General features: G+C 40.4%; 1 protein-coding gene across 2 annotated transcripts in view; it reads left to right on the top strand.

Annotated features, from left to right (window-relative positions):
* Nucleotides 1–1,197: 1,197 nt before the first annotated feature.
* LOC128741216 (b(0,+)-type amino acid transporter 1) overlaps nucleotides 1,198–22,162 on the top strand; it is a 41,371-nt gene continuing 20,406 nt past the window's right edge. The window contains exons 1-2 of one of the 2 annotated variants that reach the window (XM_053836857.1): nucleotides 2,801–2,897; nucleotides 15,566–15,694. In XM_053836857.1, coding sequence (XP_053692832.1) covers nucleotides 2,801–2,897; nucleotides 15,566–15,694 — 226 coding nt within the window. Of the gene's footprint in view, nucleotides 1,465–2,800; nucleotides 2,898–15,565; nucleotides 15,695–22,162 lie in introns of those variants that run through there. The other variant, XM_053836858.1, reaches the window with a different exon arrangement.

The raw sequence follows: 22,162 nt of genomic DNA, 5'->3' as shown, positions 1-22,162 counted from the left end.
AGCCACCTAAGTAAGTAAGTAAGTAAGTAATAAACTTATGCCCATAAAATGTGAACAAATTGTCTTTCTTACTTTGACTACTAACCAGTGATACATCAAAAGCACATGTATTGAAGTGTTATAATGCATTTATCTGTTGTGACTTTTATGATCGATTATAATCGTACGTCAGTAATTTCTGCGTCAAATGCGATTATATAAAACCTGAGTTTACCACTGTAAACAAAAACAGTTTTTGATTGATATCCCAATGGCGCTCATTGTCTTCTGTAACTCTACTTAGCACTAATTCAAAATATTTTCAGGATATTTTTGAACGTTTGTCGGTGCATTTTTGCCACTTTCCTGTGGCGTCTCGAACATTCAACGTCAACGTCGCATTTTCGCAACACCTTGTTGAGCTAGCTCAGAAAATCTCCGACCAGTTGTTATTATTTCTTGACAGAGCAAATTCTTTGTGTCACTCTTCAAATCAATTGTTCGTTTGAGTGATATTTTTTCAACAAAAATATTTGGTTGCAGCTACACACAAATTTTAGATTTTTTTTTAAAAGAGAAAATGTAAAAACATGAACTGTAACAAATAATTGTAATGAAATTAGAAATTAGCTATACTTTCCTTGTGATTATACCAAGGCATGCGTTATCTTTAGTTCAAATTTGGGTCACCACTTAGTATAAAAATGCGTAAGCAAAAAGATATCGCGGTTTTCAAAATGGTTTCAAAACAATTTCAAAGAGTTTTTACGCGAGTCGGCGAATCAACATGTTTTCACTTAACTTTGCCACAACCATTACCGAGCCGGCGCAAAACCGACAGACATTTATTACAATGTGCAATTATTATGCATGAAAATTATTTGCTGACGAGACACATTATCGTTGCGTCAACCGGTCACGATTTTCGCACACCTTCGCAGGCATCAGGCAGAGCGAACCGGCGGCGCCCGATCATCTCACATGTCTTTTTCGAACGCTCGGACGACGAACAGGTTTACTTTACATCCGAAGGAGGGCTAACTAGCACGCGCAGACTCCGTCCGGTTTTTCGCACCCGATCGTCTTCTCATTCTATATAAGCTGATCTGGTGTGAAAATATTCTTTTCAGTACGCCCGTTAATCTTCACCGGTCAGTATCGTGAAATTCATCCGGTCGCCGGTGTGTCCTTGCTCCGTCGCGCTCGTCACATTTCGGCATTTCGGTTGGTGCGTTTAGTTAAGTGGTAGTGGTAGTAGTGATCGAGTCAAATAGTGCACTTGGCTTGGTTAATCGTCCGAACTAGGGGACCGTTTCGTTGCGCAGGAGAACTTCAACATTGCAGCTGAGCGGGTGCCGATCTCCGAAAGAGTCGATCGCAACTCGCATGCCATGCGCGATACACTTTCGCAGTTTCTCTCCTCAGCAGATACGGCATGCCATGACTGTCGGAAAAACAGTTCAGATTCCGATAACAGCTTCCCAGGTGATTATCCCGACGATTACCGGGGCCGATTTCGGTCGAACAAATAGAGAGGGGAGAGACAAAGAGAGAATGTGTGTGAGGTGGAATATGATGCTCTGATATTTAAGTAAAATACAGCAGCGAACGGGCGAACAAATTTGTGTTGGTTAATGATAGGAGGAAAGTAGAGCATCGAATGGAGACGCTTGGTTGTTGATAACAGTTTCACCTAAAATGCGTCTCCATTACATCTGGAAGGTCGCACGACGCATAGCAGCCGCGATCAACGATTCATTCTGCATTCCTCCTTAGAAAGTTGGAAACTTGAATGGTCTTCCACCACAAGTCGTTAAAAATGGAACTAATTTAGTTGGATAATGTAACCGAAGCAATATTTCAACAATTGTCAGGCTCGCTTATAAATTTATTCCGAATCTCTACAAATGATCTAAATACTGTAAATTTTTACATGTAAACTTGATCCGGAAAAAACGAAATATACTGTTAATATTAAATTCAAATATTAGATTAGTTTAAGATTACATTCAAAAACGAAAAATGTGAATTTTGTGACATAATCACACTTAAACAATATAAAAACTGTATTTATATTGCTGTCAGAATCGTTTTTAACTTGATTGCAACTTGATCATTAAGTACCTGTCAAAATAGCAAATATAATACCAAAAATGTTAAAACTGATAATTCGATTAATCTCTGAGCGAGGTTAGGGATCATGGAAAACTTTGTCACAAATTTTGTCAACAAAATTCAGCGTTGTAGTTGCCAGTTGAAAGAAAACTGGGGTTTGAGAAAACTAGCATAAACATCACTGATATATTACTTTCAATATTCATACACACATTGTTACATTATCACTGCTTTGGGTGGTCAAAATTTTTACTTATTACACACACCTTAGGACATGGGAAACACGTCCAAGTTACATGCTTTTTACATTAACACATACCTAAACGTGTACCTACTTTTCCGAACGCTTACGAATACTCACAAATTCTATCTGATTTACGGTGGCGATCGTCTTGCCATTTCAATATAAGACTGTTCGGCGCAAAGATATGCTTCTCAGTATATCCGTGGACTTCGTCAGCTAACATCGCAAAATCGCGATCAATTTACGAGAGTATTTCGAGGAAGTCCTTCGTGTTCAGTGCGGTTTCAAGTGGTATTAGTAGTGTTGAAAGATTCGACCATATCAACCATTCTTCGGAAAATTGTGCGCAACCGATACTGTTCAACCGTTACGCAGGAAAATTGCCGCGAAACTCGCTGGACTTTGTGTGGCTGAGCGGGTGCCGATCTCCGATTCCCGATTGCCGATCGCAACTCACATGCCATGCGCGATACAGTTTCGCATTACTTCTCTTCTTCAGCAGCTGCAGCGGGCCATGACTGTCGGAAAAGCAGTTCATCCTCCGATAACAGCTTCCCAGGTGAATACCACCGTGCAATGCAAACAGATGTCGAATTTGTTTATTCAATCCGGGTTGAAACTGGATGAATTTTATCTGTCAGGTAGGAGCAAATGAACACAAAAAGTTCATCCAGTTCTAATCCGGATTGAATAAACAAATTCGACAAGAGTGAGCGACCACATGGCACCCGGTGCAAGGGACATTCGTCACAAAATTATTATGGATTTTATTACTCATCTGGACAGTACAGGCCGAACCGATGAGTAACTGTGTATTAAATGGAGACGCATGGTTCGTGCAAAAATATCATGCATCCCATAAAGAACGTGTGATGCACTAAATGTTGCATAAAGTTACTTATTTAAATAAATTTAAAATTTAAAAAATTTGAAAGATTAAAAAAAAATTTAACTGATTTTCTGGATCAAATTTTACGATAATTCTACAAATGTAAATGTAAAAGTAAATGTAAATATGTAAATGTAAATGTTCATGTAAAAGTGTAGGAGATAGTAGTAGATCTGGTTTTTTCATGAAGATGATTGCCGGATGAAAGATCAACAGTTAAGGAAGGCATTCTTAAGTGAAAATTTGTATAGAGTGTACCACTACACAGTGTTTTGCATCGGGCAAAAAAAACAGACAGAAGTTCAGAAATTGTCAACAAGCTGATAGAAGTCAACTTGTGTGAAAAAAATCCGCGGAATCGCACGTTCCCAGTTACCTTCGGAAAGTTTAGCCTTCCAAGTCCGTCGCCGTATGTTCGATTCTGGTCTGGGAGCAACGGTTAGAGTCAATAGATTCATAGCCATTGTCTTGTACTTTAACAGCTCAAAGCGAAGTCTATCGATCAAAAACAGAAAATTTTTATTTGCACCTTTCTGTGAATCATTTCATTACGTGAGATAATTAAGCCAATGTCATTTTTTACGCCTTCTGGCACTCATGATTTCACGGTAGCCGCTACTTCTGACAGTTTTTGTTTCACTTGTGTGACTCTTGCAATACGGCGGAACTTACCTCACTTCTGTTTTACCGTGAAACGACTTCCGTAATCAGATCCAACTTTCATCAATCCACATTACCTAAACAATGATTAAATTAACCGCAAAAGCACAAGATAACAACGATCTGGCATAATCTGGACGTGTTTGAATTGAACCACCGCTGAAAATATTGACTGAAGTTTTTGGAGCGTCTTAGTAGAATACGATACATGGAAATTAAATAAAAAGAAAACATCCAGTTTAATTCTACTATGCATATTTTATTATTGACTGATATGTATTTCGCCTACGACTTGCAGGCTTCCGCAGTGTCTCAGTTTCAGTTCGAAAACAGACACGGAGAAAGCTTGCAAGTCGTAGGCGAAATACGTATCTGTCCAGAATAAAATATACACAGTAGAATTAAATTGCATAAGTTTTCTTTTTATTTAATTTCCAATTGAAAATAATGTTAAAAATGAGTTTCGCAAGAGAATTATCATTTTTTAGTTCTAATAACACTGCTAAGAACAAACTAACATTCTCAAAATAACTAAAACCCACAAAACAAAGCAAAACTTTTTGCCTCACATTTGAGTCACCTTTTACCATGCGGTAAACTGACGGCAGTGTTACAACGACAACAACGCTTGTTTATTTATTACTTTGACGGCAAGCACCATTATAGCGTTTCGTCACACCATAATCAAGCTCGGTTTCGGATTGATTCCATTTTTTTACTTTTTTTTCATTTTTATAACCAAACATACCTACAGCCTGCCAAAGCCGTTCACAACGCCTTCTTGGATGATTGCACATCATTGCTTTACCTTTGGGTGAAATTTAATGGTGCAGAAAAAAAGTGTTGTTTTTGTTTGTTTCAAACCATTGACTGTAAATTATTCAATTTTATTTTTATATTTTCACACGTGTGTTTTGATTTGGTTTTCAGATAGTTACGTTTCTCACTGAGCAGTAGATTTCTGTAAAGCTTAATTTACTTTGAAAAACTTATTTGTGAAAACAAAATCATTCATAGTTCATCAAGTAAAAATGTTCGAAATTTCTAATATACCATAAAACACAATCTAGTCTGTGACTGGTTTATATAGTCGCACACGTATTGTAGGCTTAACCCGAATCAGCCCTTAAATCAGTCCAATTTTCTTTTGCATCAATGTAAACAGGTCAAATACTTAACATAATATTTTTTGTTAAACTAAACTTTCTTCGAGAAAATTTTAAATAATGATGGAAATTCCAATTTGTTTTTATTTCAATGCGAGAGGTATAAAATGTGTCAAGAGATCCCATCTGGCATCATCGGGCTGATTCAAATTGACTCGTGAGCCAAGTAAGATACCCCGGGGCAAGTGGGAATACGGGGTAAGTGGGAACGGAGTTCATAACTCTCTTCAACCCCATTTTCTCCAACCGAACCTTCGTAGACATTTATAACAGGCATTCCAAACACCGAAATTAGACTTTAAATTTGAGCGTTATTTTCAATTTGCGTTGTAAGTTTGACGCACCTTTCTATAAATAATATTTTGGCCGCAGGCTTTACGTAAAAGTACATGTTTTTCTGATAGTAGGTAAACATAATGAGTGCATTAACAAATTACATTCGAAAACTAGTTGTTTAATTTGACAAACGGCATTAAAAAATGGGTCGAAATTAGGTCGGCACTTCAAAGCACCCGGGGCAAGTGGGACCTATTAAAAATAAAGTGTTTCAGCACAAAACTTAACCTGTCTTAATACATTTTTTAGATGTACTACCGAACATTTTCAGTTCAATACATAATATTTATATCAGTAAAGCTTTAGAATAAAACCGAAAAGGGCTAAACCAAAAGGCCCCAAAAAAGAAGTCCATTAGCGCAGCTTATGAGGGAACACATGAGGGAATTGAAAAAATAAAATGTTGTGATTATTATAGCGTAACTATCTCTAATGAGTAGCTCTACCGAATTGGGCATGGTAGAATAAACAGGTCATAATCGTATTTTCGAGCTATTAAACAATGGTTAATCGTAAATTACGTACCGCAAGAATTGGATACAACGACATATTCAACTACATTTCATTACTATAATTCTTTACTGCGTAATTGCTCACGATCTGTGTTTTATATAAATTATAAAGTCGCCCGTTGTGATCTGATTTTGTTACGCTATTTTTGAATGAGTCATTCGTACAAATATTGTTCTTGATAGCTTTTCGCAATGCTTGAACATTTCTGTATATTAAGTTACCCAATTTCTGTTACTTTCTGCTTTTCAATCAGATTTGAATATAGGTCCCACTTGCCCTGGTAAATGGGGCAAGTGCGACCTATCGCCATAATTTTGAAAATTCTCCAGATTCATGTAAATTGATAGGTCTTTTTTGTAATTAATCCTTCGAAGTGATACCACTGAAGAGTTTCCGTGCTGAAAGAATTTTGAAATAATCATAGGTATAGATAACACAATGGAATAAACCCAAACGATGCATTTTTTAGGTCCCACTTGCCCCGGGGTACCTTATAAGATTGTAGAAATAGTAGTTAAAGCAAAGGTGTTTCATAGTACCGCAAGGTTGGGATCAGATGTGAAGAGAAAAGAGCGGAAAACTAGATAAAATACTCATTGAAGTAACGCTTACTAGGTTCGTAGTTTGTTTAATTTTTTTATATTAAAGGTGGAGGAGCGCTTGGTGAGAAAGAACGGTAGACTGGATGATATTGCGAAACTTTCATATGGGGCCAAAAATAAATTGCGTAGTTCAATTACTGAGTGGGACTGTAACACACACTCTCTCGGTTTGCGCCCAAGTGTTTTGACAATTAAACTATCAGTACACGACAACCTATATTACATAATTTCACATCTAGTTTCGATCATTCCAGTCTAACCATTCATACGCACACGCCATACGCTCCACCCGTCGACGGTAATTATTTTTATATGATAGCCATTTCTGATTTTCTTGATTTATTCGGTGAAATATATTTATACAAAAGTGAACGGTGAATAACTGAAACAATAAATTGCCCTTTGTGCTTCTACCACTAAGAAGATATAAGATAAACTATTATCGACTGCATTGTAGTAGGCGCTTGGCAATCGGTGCCGATCGTCGAACAGCACGCTGGTCTCTTTTACCAGAAAAAAGTACGATTACGCCCTGATGAAATTCTTAATGAAACTACAAACTCTAAGAAACGGATAAAACTCAATGCTGTTATGTAGCTTTTGTGGGCATTGACCTATCGCACAATATTTCCCCAGATGTTACTCTGGCGTGATGTCCCTTTGAATTTCAGTTAGAAAACAATGTTCCGCAAGCATACTCGGTCTATCACTGTCCGTCTCTAATTTCTCGAGTGTCCCACACTTTCTAGATCTTGCTCTACTTGGTCCTACTTGGCTCTACTCGACGTCCACGTTTCGTGCCCGCAGATGACTACCGTTCTTATTAACGTTTTGTACATGATACATTTAGTACGGGTAAAAAGCTTATCAGACCTTAGGGTCTTGTAGAGTACGTAGTAAGTACGACTTTCGGCCAGAATATGTCTGTGTATTTCTCTATTCCTCCGGTTAACAGGTAATTAGTTTTAGACGTATTCACAACTAATCCAACCTTCTATGGTTAACCAACCTTCTATGGTTAACCAACCTTCTATGTTCTGCACACTATTCAGCAACCACCTGGAACCTCCTTTAGACAATGTCCCCGTCGTGAGTGAAACAGATAAATTGCCTGTATTTATTGAAGAAAGTGCCCCGCATGTTAAAACACGCACGTTTCATTACACCTTCTAGCGCAATGGTGAACAAGAGGCAAGAAATACCGTTACCTTATCAAAGTCCCTTGCGTGTTTCAAACGGGTTTGATACCGCCCCCGATATCCTCACACAGCACTATACACCGTCCGTAGTGGCCTTATTCAATCGTGTCAGCTTCCCGGGAAAGCTGTTTCCGTTCATTATTTTCGGCAGCTCTTCACGGTCAATCGTATCATACGCAGTAGGCCGTCCCTTATTTTTCAAAAATTGACCTAGCGATGAGCTCAACATCACAAAATGTTCGTTTTTTTATGCAGAATAAAATGACGTGTTATTAAGGTCCCTGCGATAACGTTAAGTGGTCCCGCAACGGACTTTTTGATAAAATTATGTGAATGACTGGATCCTCCACATAATGACAACTACGCCACTATAATGCGTACGCTTGGTCATCCGTTATTCATTTTAGTGATGAGTTCAACATCACAAAATTTTCGGTTGGCCGTGCAGAAGAAGATTATATGCTCTTAAGACCCCTATGATAACATTAGGTGGTCCCCCAACGCTCCGTAAGTAGTTTAATGAGCGACCTCCAACGTAATGACAAGCTCTTTACTGCAGTGAGCGTTCTAAAGGGTCTAGCAAGCAAAAAATCGAGGTAGTAATCGCATGTGTCATTTTCAAATCAATTCTCGATCCTACGATCCTACGATCCTACAAAGTTACGTAGGGATACCTTCTGTTTGTTTGGAAGTTTCTTCCGAAAATCCTCAATATTTAGCAGTAAGTTCTGAAAAGCCTTTTCTTTTTGGGTAACTTTTCTGTTCTAGTCTTGCATTAATTTTATTGGTTAATGTGATTTAGCAGATGATTTAGCTGGCAAGATTACTGGAGCAGAATCTGTGCTAACCTGTGCAGCGTCAAGAGCCTGTGTCAATTCAGGGGTCACAACATTCTGTGTTCCTCTGCGTTTTTCTTTGTGGAGATTCTGTCGATACACGATATTCGTCTCCATCGCTTGTATTCTCAGAGTCTTCATCTTCACTAGATGTGTAGAGAAGCACGGTATTGGCTGCAGTTTAAAAATGTTGTAATGTTGAATCTATTAAGATAGAGCGCTATTTTGGCAGTGGTCGATTTTCAGTTTATTTCCTTCGGCTTACCATGTGTTTCCAAAATGAATGCCGAAGAATATCTGCTGAAGAGAGCCAGTATCAAAATAGTCTGATACCCTAAATGTGCTTACGATGTTCTTCCAACAGCTTTTGTCTTTGTTTCTTACGCTCCTCTGCTTTCTGTTTCTCCTGGATTTTGCCAGCAAGAACTCCATCGACACCAGCAATAGTACATACACGACGACCTTCTTTCTGATCCTTCAGAAATTGTATATCCTCCAACAGAGCTTGCTTCACTATTGGATCCCTTTCCTTTTAAGCTTTTTGCTGCATATCCGTTATCGCCGTGCGTTTGGGTATATCGAAAAGATTGTCAAGCTTTTTGCAGAAGAGAGTCTCTCGATTATGTTGCGTTTTGCTCTCCTTTCGTGATATTTGCTTGCAGAGTGCTGATAATCGAGCATGGAGGGATACGATTCTCGCAATGCAATGTGCTTCCTGGATTATTGGTATTTTCGTTTTCTGCCAGTAGCACAACACTTACTTAACGGCGTTCTGCGCACTCACTTTAAGTGAAAGTTTTGCCGATCGGAGCTGGTAATAAAACGCAGCTAATACTTGTGTAGCGTTTAAGCTACATAGCTACACCGCTGTCACCATATGAAGCTATGTAGCTTAAACGCTACAGAGATGTAAAAAAAACACAAGATGAGTATGTAGAAATTTATTCCTAAAATCACTATCTACAATCCTAGCCCTACAACGTTTTCTAGCCCCACCGGGGGATCCACTCTCCACTTGAGGTTTTAAATTATCATTCTTTTCTCGTGGCGTTGCCGCCCGTATTTATAACAGCTTTTAATTGCTCGTAGCAAGAAGTACTAGAGCAGCTGCTGAGAAAAACAAAGAGAGAGTAGAGCGAAATTTAAGTTCTATGAGAGTTTCAGTTGGCGCGCGAAACCCCTCACACATGTACTAAGCTAACTCCCATCGCACGTTCGACGTACAATGTTTGATATTTTCCATGTGCAAACATTTGCGCTTGCCCCTGAGCCTGGCATAGAAATAAACCTTACAGCCGTACAGAAAGGTAAAACTTTCGCTGTCGCGCAGCTTCGGTCAATGGTAACCGTCGCGGCCACCGGTGGTCAATGTTACCCGTACTGGGCACTGACGCTGCACTTGGTGTATCGTGGGAAAACGCGCACCAGTTATAAATTCGCATTCTTACTAAGAAGTGACAGCATTGTGAAATTTGTTGGACCTCAATGATAACTAATTGATATAAATAAAACTAATTGATTTGAAAATGACACATGCGATAACTGCCTCGATTTTTTGCTTCTAGACCCTTTAGAACGCTCACTGCAGTAAAGAGCTTGTCATTACGTTGGAGGTCGCTCATTAAACTACTTACGGAGCGTTGGGGGACCACCTAATGTTATCATAGGGGTCTTAAGAGCATATAATCTTCTTCTGCACGGCCAACCGAAAATTTTGTGATGTTGAACTCATCACTAAAATGAATAACGGATGACCAAGCGTACGCATTATAGTGGCGTAGTTGTCATTATGTGGAGGATCCAGTCATTCACATAATTTTATCTAAAAGTCCGTTGCGGGACCACTTAACGTTATCGCAGGGACCTTAACAACACGTCATTTTATTCTGCATAAAAAAACGAACATTTTGTGATGTTGAGCTCATCGCTAGGTCAATTTTTGAAAAATAAGGGACGGCCTAATACGCAGCCTAGAAATCTACGAATAGATGGTGCATAGAGATGACGAATAGATGGTGCCTCCGCAGAACTTTTGGAGGATCTGTCGCAACATACAGATTTCGTCCGTTGTCGATCGCCTGTCCACAAAACTGGCTTGATAAATTCTACACAAATCTACCTGCTAGTGGTGGTTGACGGTGAAAGATAATCTTAGAAAGTATGTACTTAATAGGTGGGGTTGAGAATATTGAGTGATCGCTCGGTTCTCCTATTCCAGCTTGTCGCCTTTCTCGCATATTGTATATTGGGCATTTCACTCCTCTTCCAATCCTCCGGAAGCTGTTATGTTTCCCAGATCATGACCAGCAGCCGGTGCAGACAGGGGGTCAACTTAACTTCCAGCTGTTCCCCATTGGATTTATAACCGGACTGCGGGCTGACCACCATAATAGTTCAATTTTCCGGCTGTCGAACCTGTGGTTTGCACCTGAACTAGTATGATAAAAGAATGGTTTCCTTCTTTAAACACATATTGAAAATTTTATTTAAATCGCTTCTTTCAAATTTGTTATAGTGTAACAAATATAAAATTTGATAAATTTGCCACTAAATTCCTCTAATTCCAAATTGAATGTTGAATAAATCAAAATGAGCTATTTTTCAGGAATTAATCGACTAATAGGGCACAAAAAAACTGATAGGGACTAATAGGGCAATGATAAATATTTTTGAGCCACAAAATCTTTCTTTTTCCATTTGAAAATACTTAATACCTAGTTCTAAATCCATCCTAAAACCGGTGGGGGAAACGGAAAAGCAAGATTGAAAAATGATTTATGATTACTAAAAGGCAATAAAAATTCAATCGAATCCTGCAGCAATGGTCCGACTATTAACTACCATCATTATTACATGCCGAAACAGCTGTTCGAATCAAGAAGCTGACAGTTGAATGTTCGTTTGCAACTCGAATGTGCGCCGTGGCCATCTAAAATAAAATGTTGACATAAGAGGTGTTGATATACACGACGATTCGTGCATGGATGATTCGGTGGTACTGAGGAATGAGCAATTTCGATAGATTAGTATATCTTACTGGTCAATTTGTAAAATATCACAATTCATCACGGTCTGAAATAATATTCGACGTCTGCATTGGCGGATAAACCATTGAGTGTTTGTTTGAAGTGCAAATAGAGCGACCTGGTTAATGACAGTACAAAATCGCTCACGTCAGGTTTACAGATTGTTAATCGGTCGTGGCAGGGTATCAATTCGAAAGCGAAAGTTGATATTTTGCTGCCATGTATTTCGAGTAGCATGTTTGACTTATACTACTTAATTAGGTTGACAACTCAATAAAGGAACAACAATGTAAATAGGCTATGATATATCACATCAAACTAAAATTTTATTTCTATTTATTTATTCAAACAGCAAAAACAGAATATGATATTTTTCTGCGTTACTCTTCGGGTTGTTTTACTACTTGCTCGTAGACAGGATCAACGGTGGCGCCAGCAATGACGAATTGCTGTCAAAGATGATCGTTTGAAAAAAAAAAATACTTTAAGCTAGTGCAACACAAAGCTTCGGTAACGTGGCACACAGTCGGTTACTGTACTTGTGTAAATTCACTTGTACATGTCAGTGAAATTTAACCTCTCATCAAACACCCAGCAGGGAAAGATTTCGAGAAAAGCTGCGCTCGTTATGCGTGAGAATTAGAAATGTCTTACTTACGTGTAGCAGTGAGAGACCATTAGAACGGCATTTGTGTCGGTGGTCGGTCCGTCTGACTACTAACACTGGTTTGAATGACATAATTTTTCGCAACGTGGCTATTTCACACGCGACACATTTACGAATTCCGACCAGTTAGGTTTAACTACTTTTTACAGATTCTATGATGCAATATTTTACACAAAGAATCTTCCATTAATTTTAATGAAGAGGTTGCTTTATATCTTATTTGATAACTATATATTTATGATAGATGTCAAGCTTATGATGTTATCATAAAATATGCATTAATTTGCAGTTTCCGTTGTTAAACTGTCAGAATGTCAAACAACAGAAAAACTTATGCGAATGGAAAGTAGCAAGTGAGAAAAATCCCACCGACAGTTCATTGATTTATTGCCGAGCGCTTGGATGACGTCAGAGAGACGGCCACAGACAAGATGAAGCGCACACTGCATAGAAAGCTTACAACTGCATGTCGCGACATCGGTTTGATCGGAATTTAATTAGCACGAGACGGAGCGCAAAGGACGCACCGACTCGGGCAGTTCAAGCCATTTTCGTTGTTTGCAAATTTTGGTTGTCGCAGAATCGAGACGACTTACAATGATTCCATTGAAGCCGCTAAAGTTTCGTTTGTTTTCCGTTGCGTGTAACAAGATTTGCGCATGCTATAAAGGTAAGACCGCCGGTCTTGCAAATCGTCATACGTCCATAGTTCGACCGTGACGGATTTGTTGACAGTAGACTGCTTCTATACCAGACGGTAGTTTACATTCTTTCCTGTACAAAATTCACGCCTTGCATTGCTGACATTAGTTACGTTCCATTCGATTTGCTTTGAAAATAAACTTTACATCCAATAGTTTGAAAACTGTGCTCGTATTATGGAACGACACTACTCATTGTATGTATTGTATGTAAAGTAATAATAACAGCCTCCGGTAATTTGATGAATTACGGTACCAGAGTATATTCAATGAAATCTGAAACCAAATGCTGCTTGCAAATAGAACCCTACGGTAGTTTGCTACATCAGAAACTATTTATATCGTAAGCTCATCCGGCGCTGTCTGGGGTGTAGAGACGTATTTGAATAGCGCCAAGGGCTATTGTTATTCTAGGAACCTTCAGGTGTATTTTAGCGTGTATTCTCGCAAATTTTCAAGATTTTCGGCGGTTGTAAAACAAACCACTTAACAGATTGTTCATTCAGAAACTGAAATAGGTCGAAAAAAGTATAGTTTTTATGAGGCCAAAATTAATCACCACTTCCGAAACATACAGCGGTAAAATGGCAATATGTTGGCAAACTCTTCCCGACCCCCTTAATAGGCCGTAAATGGACCGCGTTACAAGCCGTATAATCTGTCCTCATTCATATCGAATTTCTGCAAAGAGAGCCAGAGTGTGTCACTTCGTCAGCGACAAATTGTACCTACCCATCTCACGACACACGTACGTACGCACCTCTTTCGTTTTTTTGCTCGACGGAACCGACGGGATCGCAAACGGGACCGATGATACCGAACAATGTGCGAGAAGAAAAAAATGACGCAAAACTGTGATTCGCATGGTGAACCCACAGCGACTCGTTGACATGGCAAATTGAACTGAAATTTTTTTTACTATCGATTTTCATTCCTCAATTTTCTTTAATTTTCCAAAGTACGCTTACGTAACCACGCAGCACACGCTGCTGGCGCTGTGTCGTGATTTTCCCAACAACGCATTAGTTTGCGTCTGCAAACGCACTCGGAAAGATTCCGGAACGGAAAGTGGACAGAAAAACAAAAAGTCACATGACCGCAGCTGCTGTTAGGGAGCTATTTGCACTGAGCAATGGAGTCACTTTGAAAATGTTGCTAAATTTTAAGATCCGTGTTTGGAATTTGACACGTTTCACAGAGAGAGGCGCCGAACAAACGAATCCAAATAACAAATCTAACAGCCGCCTCAGAAACACAATTTAATTTCACGCAGTTAAGTAATTGCATTATTGGATGACGCCAGACCAGACGTTGTACACGCGTGCATAAGCTTTGTTTGCCTTTATATATTTACAAACTTTGTGTGATTCTTCGCCAATCGTTCTTCCAGATTGAGCTTCGTTCAAGTATTCTAACCGTCGTTAGGGAAGATTTTCTTTCTTCACTTGATAAAGAATTTTTTTTTCATTGTTTGTGAAGCAAACACGAGAGTTTTTGTTTGCCATTAAAAAACGAACGGGTGTGCCTAGGCTGGGGTACTTTGAAGCACGTTCCTCACCTTCCGTTTAAGTTTTGATGTCGTATACACAGTCGTATTCACAGTTCAGTATGTTGATAGGATGATATAATATATGATTAATTATTTATAACGGTAGTCTTTTGAGTAGATGGAGGAAATGGTAGAGGAAAGTGATAAAACCAAAGGTGTTTTATAGTACTCCTAGAGTGGGGCAAGTCGTGAAAGGGAGCTACGCTGACTATAATAGACGGAAAGGAGACACTTTGTATTGGTGGCTTAAATAGCTCAGCTCCACTAGCAATGGTGGAGGCTGAAAGACGTCGCACACTTATATCAAGGTTATTATAGGTTATAGTGATTACCTTTTACCAGTCATCTATTGTTTAAAAGTTACCGGATACCGACGAATCACGCGAAATAAGGGAAAAATAGGGTTCGAATGAGCCTCGCTTATCAAATTTGCCGCTCTTTCCCTTTCACGTCTTGTCTCACCTTAGGGATCCTATAAATCACCTTTAGTTTCTGTATTTTCTTCTACCATTTCCTCCATCTATTGGAAAGATAATAAAAATTTAATAAAAATAATAATACCTGGCGTTAATAAAAATTTATAATACCTGGCTTTATTTATAAGTCCATACAAAAACATTAGGCTGAATCTACAATATGTACCTAAAAAAATGATTTTGAGTTCATAGCCTACGAGCTGGATACTACGTATATAACTGGGAATTTTTTGGGAATTATCGTACAGTTTGGGTCGAAGTTTCATGAAATTTATACACGGCCGTTGTTGATTCGATGTTTCAGTAATCGATATCAAAAATGGCATTCCCGTTTTATGAAATACAACATCTTGAGGGCTTTAAGGACGGCATACTTCAGTTGCATTAAAATACTCTGTCAATGCACTAAACTAATATTGCACTTAATAATTTTACTGCTGTCACCACCATCAACTGTTTAGGAATCATTGCAAGAATATCCTTCCCGAAGAACGAAATGATTTTCCAGCAATAGTTTTCAGCCAATTTATCTGTATACTTTGTTCTCTTTTTCTCCATTCTCTACTCTTCTTTGAAATGTCTGCCTTCTTCCTCAATATCCAAGCAGGACATAATGTGTCAATTAAAGACGTATCAAGTGGTGCAGACTGGAATTCCCAAATTGGGGACGGAGCCAAGGATCCCAACGGGAATAACGGGCGAGGGACGTCCGAAACGGCAGAGACCGACTCATCAGGTGAGTTCACGAATCGGGACGAACCTATTCCGGTTCCGGTTCTGGAAGGTTATCTGCTGGTAAAAAAATATTGGTAACTAGATGTTTGTAAAACAAAAAAAACAAAAGTAGTAACCCACTTTCTAAAATTTCTAAAATCTACTTTTTGTTACATTACCTGACTAATTCTAACGGACCCCAGAAATTATGTTTATGTGTGTGATTTGAGTTCTATTTCAACTTTTTCATACAAAACTTTTTACTTTTCATCTAAAAAGTTATTTTTCTCAAACATACTTCCTTCCCACATCTTTCGAATTGTTTCTTACCATTTTTTTACGATCTACCCGATCCTACGTCCGACTTCTTAAATTGATACATCTTCCTTCTTATCTAGGGTTCAATTACATTCCCTTTTCTTTATTACTCGAAACGTTTCCTTTTGCCACTTGTAAGCTGTCTAATCGAGTAAATTACCAAAAATCAATTTATTTGAGAAAAAAAACCGAGGCAAATCACTCCTCACGGTTGTGGCAAATGAATACCTGATTTATTGAGAACATATGTTTCTGACAGATGCAATAAGCGCACAATAACCATAATCCTTAGAAAACATTTATTACACTAATACTAACAAAACACATTGATTATATATATTAATTTCACCGTAAACATCATTATGTGTATACAAAAATAGATATGGTCATGCAACTTTACTTGTAATAATTTGGTTTTAAGCCAATCTAGATACTTATAAATAATAAGGACACGACATTAAACTCGCAACAACGTACCGGCCTAACTTGCTGTGCACGGCCGGAATATAAGAATGCACGTGGTTGATTCCCGTGAGCAGGGTTGTCTTGGCGCCAATGTAATTAAAAGATTGGCTGACTATTTCTGAACAAAAAATAGGGTATAATCTTGTCAGCTGTTTTTGAACTTACCTATTAGATACGGTTGATCCGATCGCGTTGATTTTTTGGTTTGTCAATTGAAGGTTAACGGTTAACGCCATTTTGATATTCCAGATTTGGGGCGAACCAACCACTGGTTGAAAGCCCCAATAAAAAAAAATAATAAATAAATTAATATTCCAGATGGCGGGTGGTTCCATACAGATCTCGACAATATAGACTGTTTTAGTTCGCGAATGGCTGTTAGAAGTCAAAAATAGCCATTTTGAAATTTAAAATTCGATTAAGTTATGGGGTCATTCAATAATGACGTCCATTGCTTATGGGGGGAGGGAGGTGTCAATTTTGTGACAGGTTGTGGCAAAGGGGGGGAGGGGGTCTAGGCAAATGTGACATCCGTCGAAAAAAATTGCATATTCATCAAAAGGCAGCAAAAATATGTTTCTCAGTCATTCATCACTCATTGATTTATTTCGATTTTCAAACTTATTGTTCCAGCTGACGGCGCTTGAAAGTCAGGCATAATTTGTCAATGTTAACCAGATAGACCACGCGTTACATTGAAGGATCAATTTACACATCAATTTCAGTTCATTTGCAATCAAAGTTTCTAGCTTTTTACTAAATATTGGATAGAAAAGTACAATGAACTCTAAAATTTATCATCACGATGTAGTAAAACCTGCTTCGCCGACGCAGATTGAAGCTTGTTTTGAAGCGGAGCCATGCTACTTCATACATTAACTCTTAAAAGGTTAAGCTAGTTTTATAAACCACTTTTCACTTTCAACATGCTTTTCATTTTTATTTTGAGTTTGTGTGACGTCCAAAGGGGGGGGGGGGGGGATGTTGAGTTTTGTGACACAATCGGACAGAGGGGGGAGGGAGGATCTAAAAAAGCAGAATTTCGGTGGACGCCATATTTGAATCGTCCCTATGATTGTGCTTTGAATTGTGACAGCGTTCTGAGAATTCTTCTTCTTCTTCAGCAGCATAGAGCCGGGGTGGCTCGTGCTGTTTCAAGCACTCGTCTCCATTCAACTCGGTCTTGGGCCACTCGTCGCCAATTTCCTAGTCGTCTCAGAAGTCGCAAATCGCTTTCGACCTGGTCGAGCCATCGTGCACGTTGGGCCCCCCTGTTCCTGGTGCCGGTGGGGTTGTTGAAGAGGACCGTTTTCGTCGCACTGTCGTCCGGCATCCTTACGACGTGTCCGGCCCACCGTAGCCTGCTAACTTTCGCTAGATGTACGATGGGAGTCTCCCCAAGCAGTGCCTGTAGCTCGTGATTCATACGCCTCCGCCACTCTCCGCTTTCAGTTTGTACTCCGCCAAATATCGTCCGCAGCACTTTCCGCTCAAACACGGCAAGGGCGCGTATGTCCTCCGTAAGCAGCGTCACGGCTTCAAGTCCATAAAGAACTACCGGTCTAATAATGGTTTTGTACATTGTTAGCTTCGTGCGGCGGCGTATGCTTCCTGATCGTAGCGTTTTACGAAGGGCAAAGTAGGCCCGATTTCCCGCTTGGATGCGCCGCTGGATCTCCTTACTAGTGTTGTTGTCCGCGGTCGCCGTGTGACCAGCGATCCCAAATACACGAACTCTTCTACCACTTCTAGTTCGTCGCCGTCAACGGTTACCGTCCGTGGGAGGCGCGCATTTGTTTCCTTTGAGCCTCTTCCTTTCATGTATTTGGTCTTCGACGCATTTATTTTTAGCCCAATTCTCCTAGACTCCGCTTTCAGTCTGGCGTAGATTGCCTCCGCCGTCGCAAAGTTCCTGGCTATGATATCGAAGTCATCTGCAAAGCCTAGAAGTTGGCTACTCTTGGTAAAAATCGTGCCTCTCGTTTCAATGCCCGCTCGTCGGATCACCCCCTCAAGAGCGATGTTGAACAGCATGCAGGATAGACCGTCACCTTGTCTCAACCCTCGTCGCGTCTCGAAGGGACTCGAGAGTGTCCCAGAGATGCGTACGAAACACATCACTCGATCCAATGTAGCTCTGATCAGTCGCGTCAGTTTGTCCGGAAAACCGTATTCGTGCATTATCTGCCATAGCTTGTCTCGATCGACTGTGTCGTATGCTGCTTTGAAATCGATAAAGATGTGATGCGTGGGCACGTTGTACTCCCGACATTTCTGCAAGATCTGTCGGATAGTAAATATTTGGTCCGTAGTTGCGCGAGCCCCCATGAAACCCGCCTGATAATTCCCTACGAAACCTTGTGCTATCGGTGACAGCCGGCGTAACAGGATCTGGGAGAGTACCTTGTAGGCGGCGTTTACCAACGTAATACCACGATAGTTGCAGCAGTCTAGCCGATCACCCTTTTTGTAGATGGGACAAACCACTCCTTCCATCCATTCCTCCGGTAGCTTTTCCTCCTCCCAAATCCTCGAAATAACCCAGTGTAGAGCCTTTGCTAGCGTTTCCCCGCCATGTTTATAAAGCTCTGCCGGTAGGCGGTCCTTCCCAGCGGCTTTATTGGTCTTCAGCAACCTGATTTCTCGTTTGACTTCTTGGAGATCAGGTGCTAGGACATCACTATCTTCCATGGGCGCTCCTAGGTTAATTTCCGTTCCGCCTCCTTCTGCGACTTCGCCATTGAGGTGTTCATCGAAGAACTGCTTCCACCTGTCGACCACCTCGCGCTCGTTTGTAATTAGATTCCCTCCCTCGTCCCTACACATGTCAGGTTTCGGTGTGTAGCCCTTCCGAGTTTGGTTCACCTTCTCATAAAACTTGCGCGTGTCATTAGCTCGGAATAGTTGTTCTAATTCTTCACGATCTCTGTCCTCCTTTTGGCGCTTTTTTCTCCTCAGGATCGTGGTCAACTGGTTCCTAGCTCGTCGGTACTTGGCCAGGTTCTCTCTAGTGGCAATACTTAGATAATTTTTCCAAGCGTTTTTTTTCTCCTCCACCGCTTGTTGGCATTCCCCATCAAACCAATCATTTTGTGTACTCCGAGGCTCAATACCTAGTGCCGCGGTAGCGGCCTCTCCGATGGCCGAGCGTATTCTGCCCCAACCGTCTTCGAGGTTTGAAGCACCTAACTCTTCGGAAGAAGGCAGTGCCTCATTCAGTACTCGCGCGTAGTTCTCGGCAGCTTGTGGGTTATCTAGCTGCCTGATGTTCAGCCGAGGAGGGCGGCTTTGACGTGTCCGGTATACGGTGGACAGCTTTGAGCGCACATGTACTGCTACTAGGTAATGGTCAGAATCAATATCCGCACCCCGACGGGAGCGTACGTTCGTGATGTTAGAGAAGAACCGGCCCTCTATGAGAACGTGGTCAATTTGGTTCATTGTACGTTGGTCAGGTGATCTCCAGGTGGCTTTGTGGATATCCTTGCGCGGGAAAAAGGTACTTCGGATCACCAGGCCTCGGGAAGCTGCGAAGTTTATACATCGTTGGCCGTTATCGTTTGTGTCGGTGTGCAGGCTATGGGGTCCTACCACCGGTCTATACATTTCTTCCCTACCGACCTGGGCGTTCATATCCCCGATGACGATCTTGATGTCCCGTGACGAGCAGCTGTCGTACGTAGCCTCCAGCCTCGCGTAGAACGCTTCTTTCTCATCGTCGGGTCTACCTTCGTGCGGGCAGTGCACGTTAATGATGCTATAATTGAAGAAACGGCCCTTTATCCTCAATACACACATTCTCTCGTTGATCGCCTTCCAATCTATCACGCGATCCTGCATTCCGCCCAGCACTACAAAGCCCGTTCCCAGTTCGTTGGTAGCGCCACCGCTCTGGTAAAACTGGGCCTTTCCGCCACGTATCTTCCATACCTTCTCTCCTTTGCGACAGATTTCCTGCAGAGCTACGATGCCGAGTTTGCGGGGTTCCAGCTGTTCAATCAGCACCCGCTCGCAACCTGCGAAATTTAGCGATCTGCAGTTCCAAGTCCCGAGTCTCCATTCGTCGTCCTTATTTCGTCGCCTAGGTCGATGCCGAATATTCCGCTCCGAATATGCTTGAATGTTGTTAGTTTGTGTTGTTTAGGTGTGTAGCCGTACTGGGGCAACACAACCGAGTCTCGTGATGGGGCTGCCATCTTATAGTGCCGAGACTCACTACCTCCTTCCCGGTTAGTATACGACCTTAGTTTCCACCGGGGTTGGTTACCCGATCTCCGCTAAGGTTGCTCGTATTCCGGCTGGTACCACGAGGAGGTCGGGATCGGAGTTGCTGGATAAGAGGCTAACGACCACTATGGGGTCTATATTCCGCATTATCTAGCCGTTTACCAACCGTTCTGAGAATTCACACATGACAAATACAAATTACATAACGAGCTTTTCAAAATCCTTTGTATGACGGGATTCAATGTAGGTTGGCAAGCTTTAATTGAAATGAATTGCAAAGAGCTGAAACAATAAAATCTCAGTTGGAAACACAAAACGAGCGCTGTGAAAATGTGCGATAAAAAGATTTTATTCCTAGTGGAAAAAAACTTTTAAAACAGCTCATTACTAAAGCCCTAGAGTGATGCAACAGTAAAAAGATAACAGAAAGTATTCAAAATGATTTTAAAACGTCATTAACAATCAGTTTTTGATGTGTCACAGACACCCTCTTTTTAGAAAAAGGTGAATGTTGTTTATTTTAGCTATGCTAAATTTCACGACAGAACGGCTTTTACAGCTAATTTTTAATGTATTGAAATGCTTCATTGCCACCACCAACGTAAATAACTCATTTTTATTAAGGTTCAGAGCAAAAGAGGCAATAACATCACAGAGAACAGACTACCAGGTAATTAACGAGAAGTGTGTAAAAAGTTGGTATGTAATCAACGAGTAATCCTACGATGGAGCACCCCTCGAGCTGTAAGTGGCAAACTATAAAACTTGATGTCGCTGTCATAGCTACCATGTAACTCCAGCACAAAGTAATACTGGTAAAGGTTTATGCACATTTTTTAAGCGTTTGACTATTTCTGAAGGGCGCCACCAGCGTATTTTACACACAAAATATCCATTAGTTTCTTGGAGCCTGTTAATCTGTTCTCTATGATAACGTGTCGCAATTATTTACTAGAAATTTAGTTCATCTTTTCGTCCCCAGTTTAAAATGAGTTGCCTTTTTGCATTCATTATTAACATTTCTAAGTCCTAACTGCTAAAGATATTCACTAAACGATTGATTAACCATTGATAGTGAAAGTTTTATTACCTGAAGAAAAGTAATCTATTTTTAAAGTTGACTATCCCGTTACACCACGCCATATTTTGACAAAAAGCACTCCGGGCGTGAAATATTTAAATTGAATATGATGTGTTCCGTAAGCTCATGTATCAAATTCTGTACTAAATTTCACAGCAGTGCACCGTTTAATTCTAATTTCTGGTGCATTGGACTGTTTTATTACCGCTGCCAACGCAAATAACTCATTTTCATTACGGTAAAGAGCATAAAAGGCAAAAACTTGTCGCAATGTCTGCTACAATTTCGCGCGTAAGCAATATTTCCGCTGCCGGCTTAATGAGCTTGGCTTAGCTAATTGAATTACTTCCAAGAGTGTTTTTGTGCAATTTTTCACTTGCCTTACGCCTAACGAGTTCG

Source organism: Sabethes cyaneus, chromosome 3, assembly GCF_943734655.1.
Source record: "Sabethes cyaneus chromosome 3, idSabCyanKW18_F2, whole genome shotgun sequence".
NCBI lineage: Eukaryota > Metazoa > Arthropoda > Insecta > Diptera > Culicidae > Sabethes > Sabethes cyaneus.
This window is presented reverse-complemented; position numbering and strand designations above follow the sequence as displayed.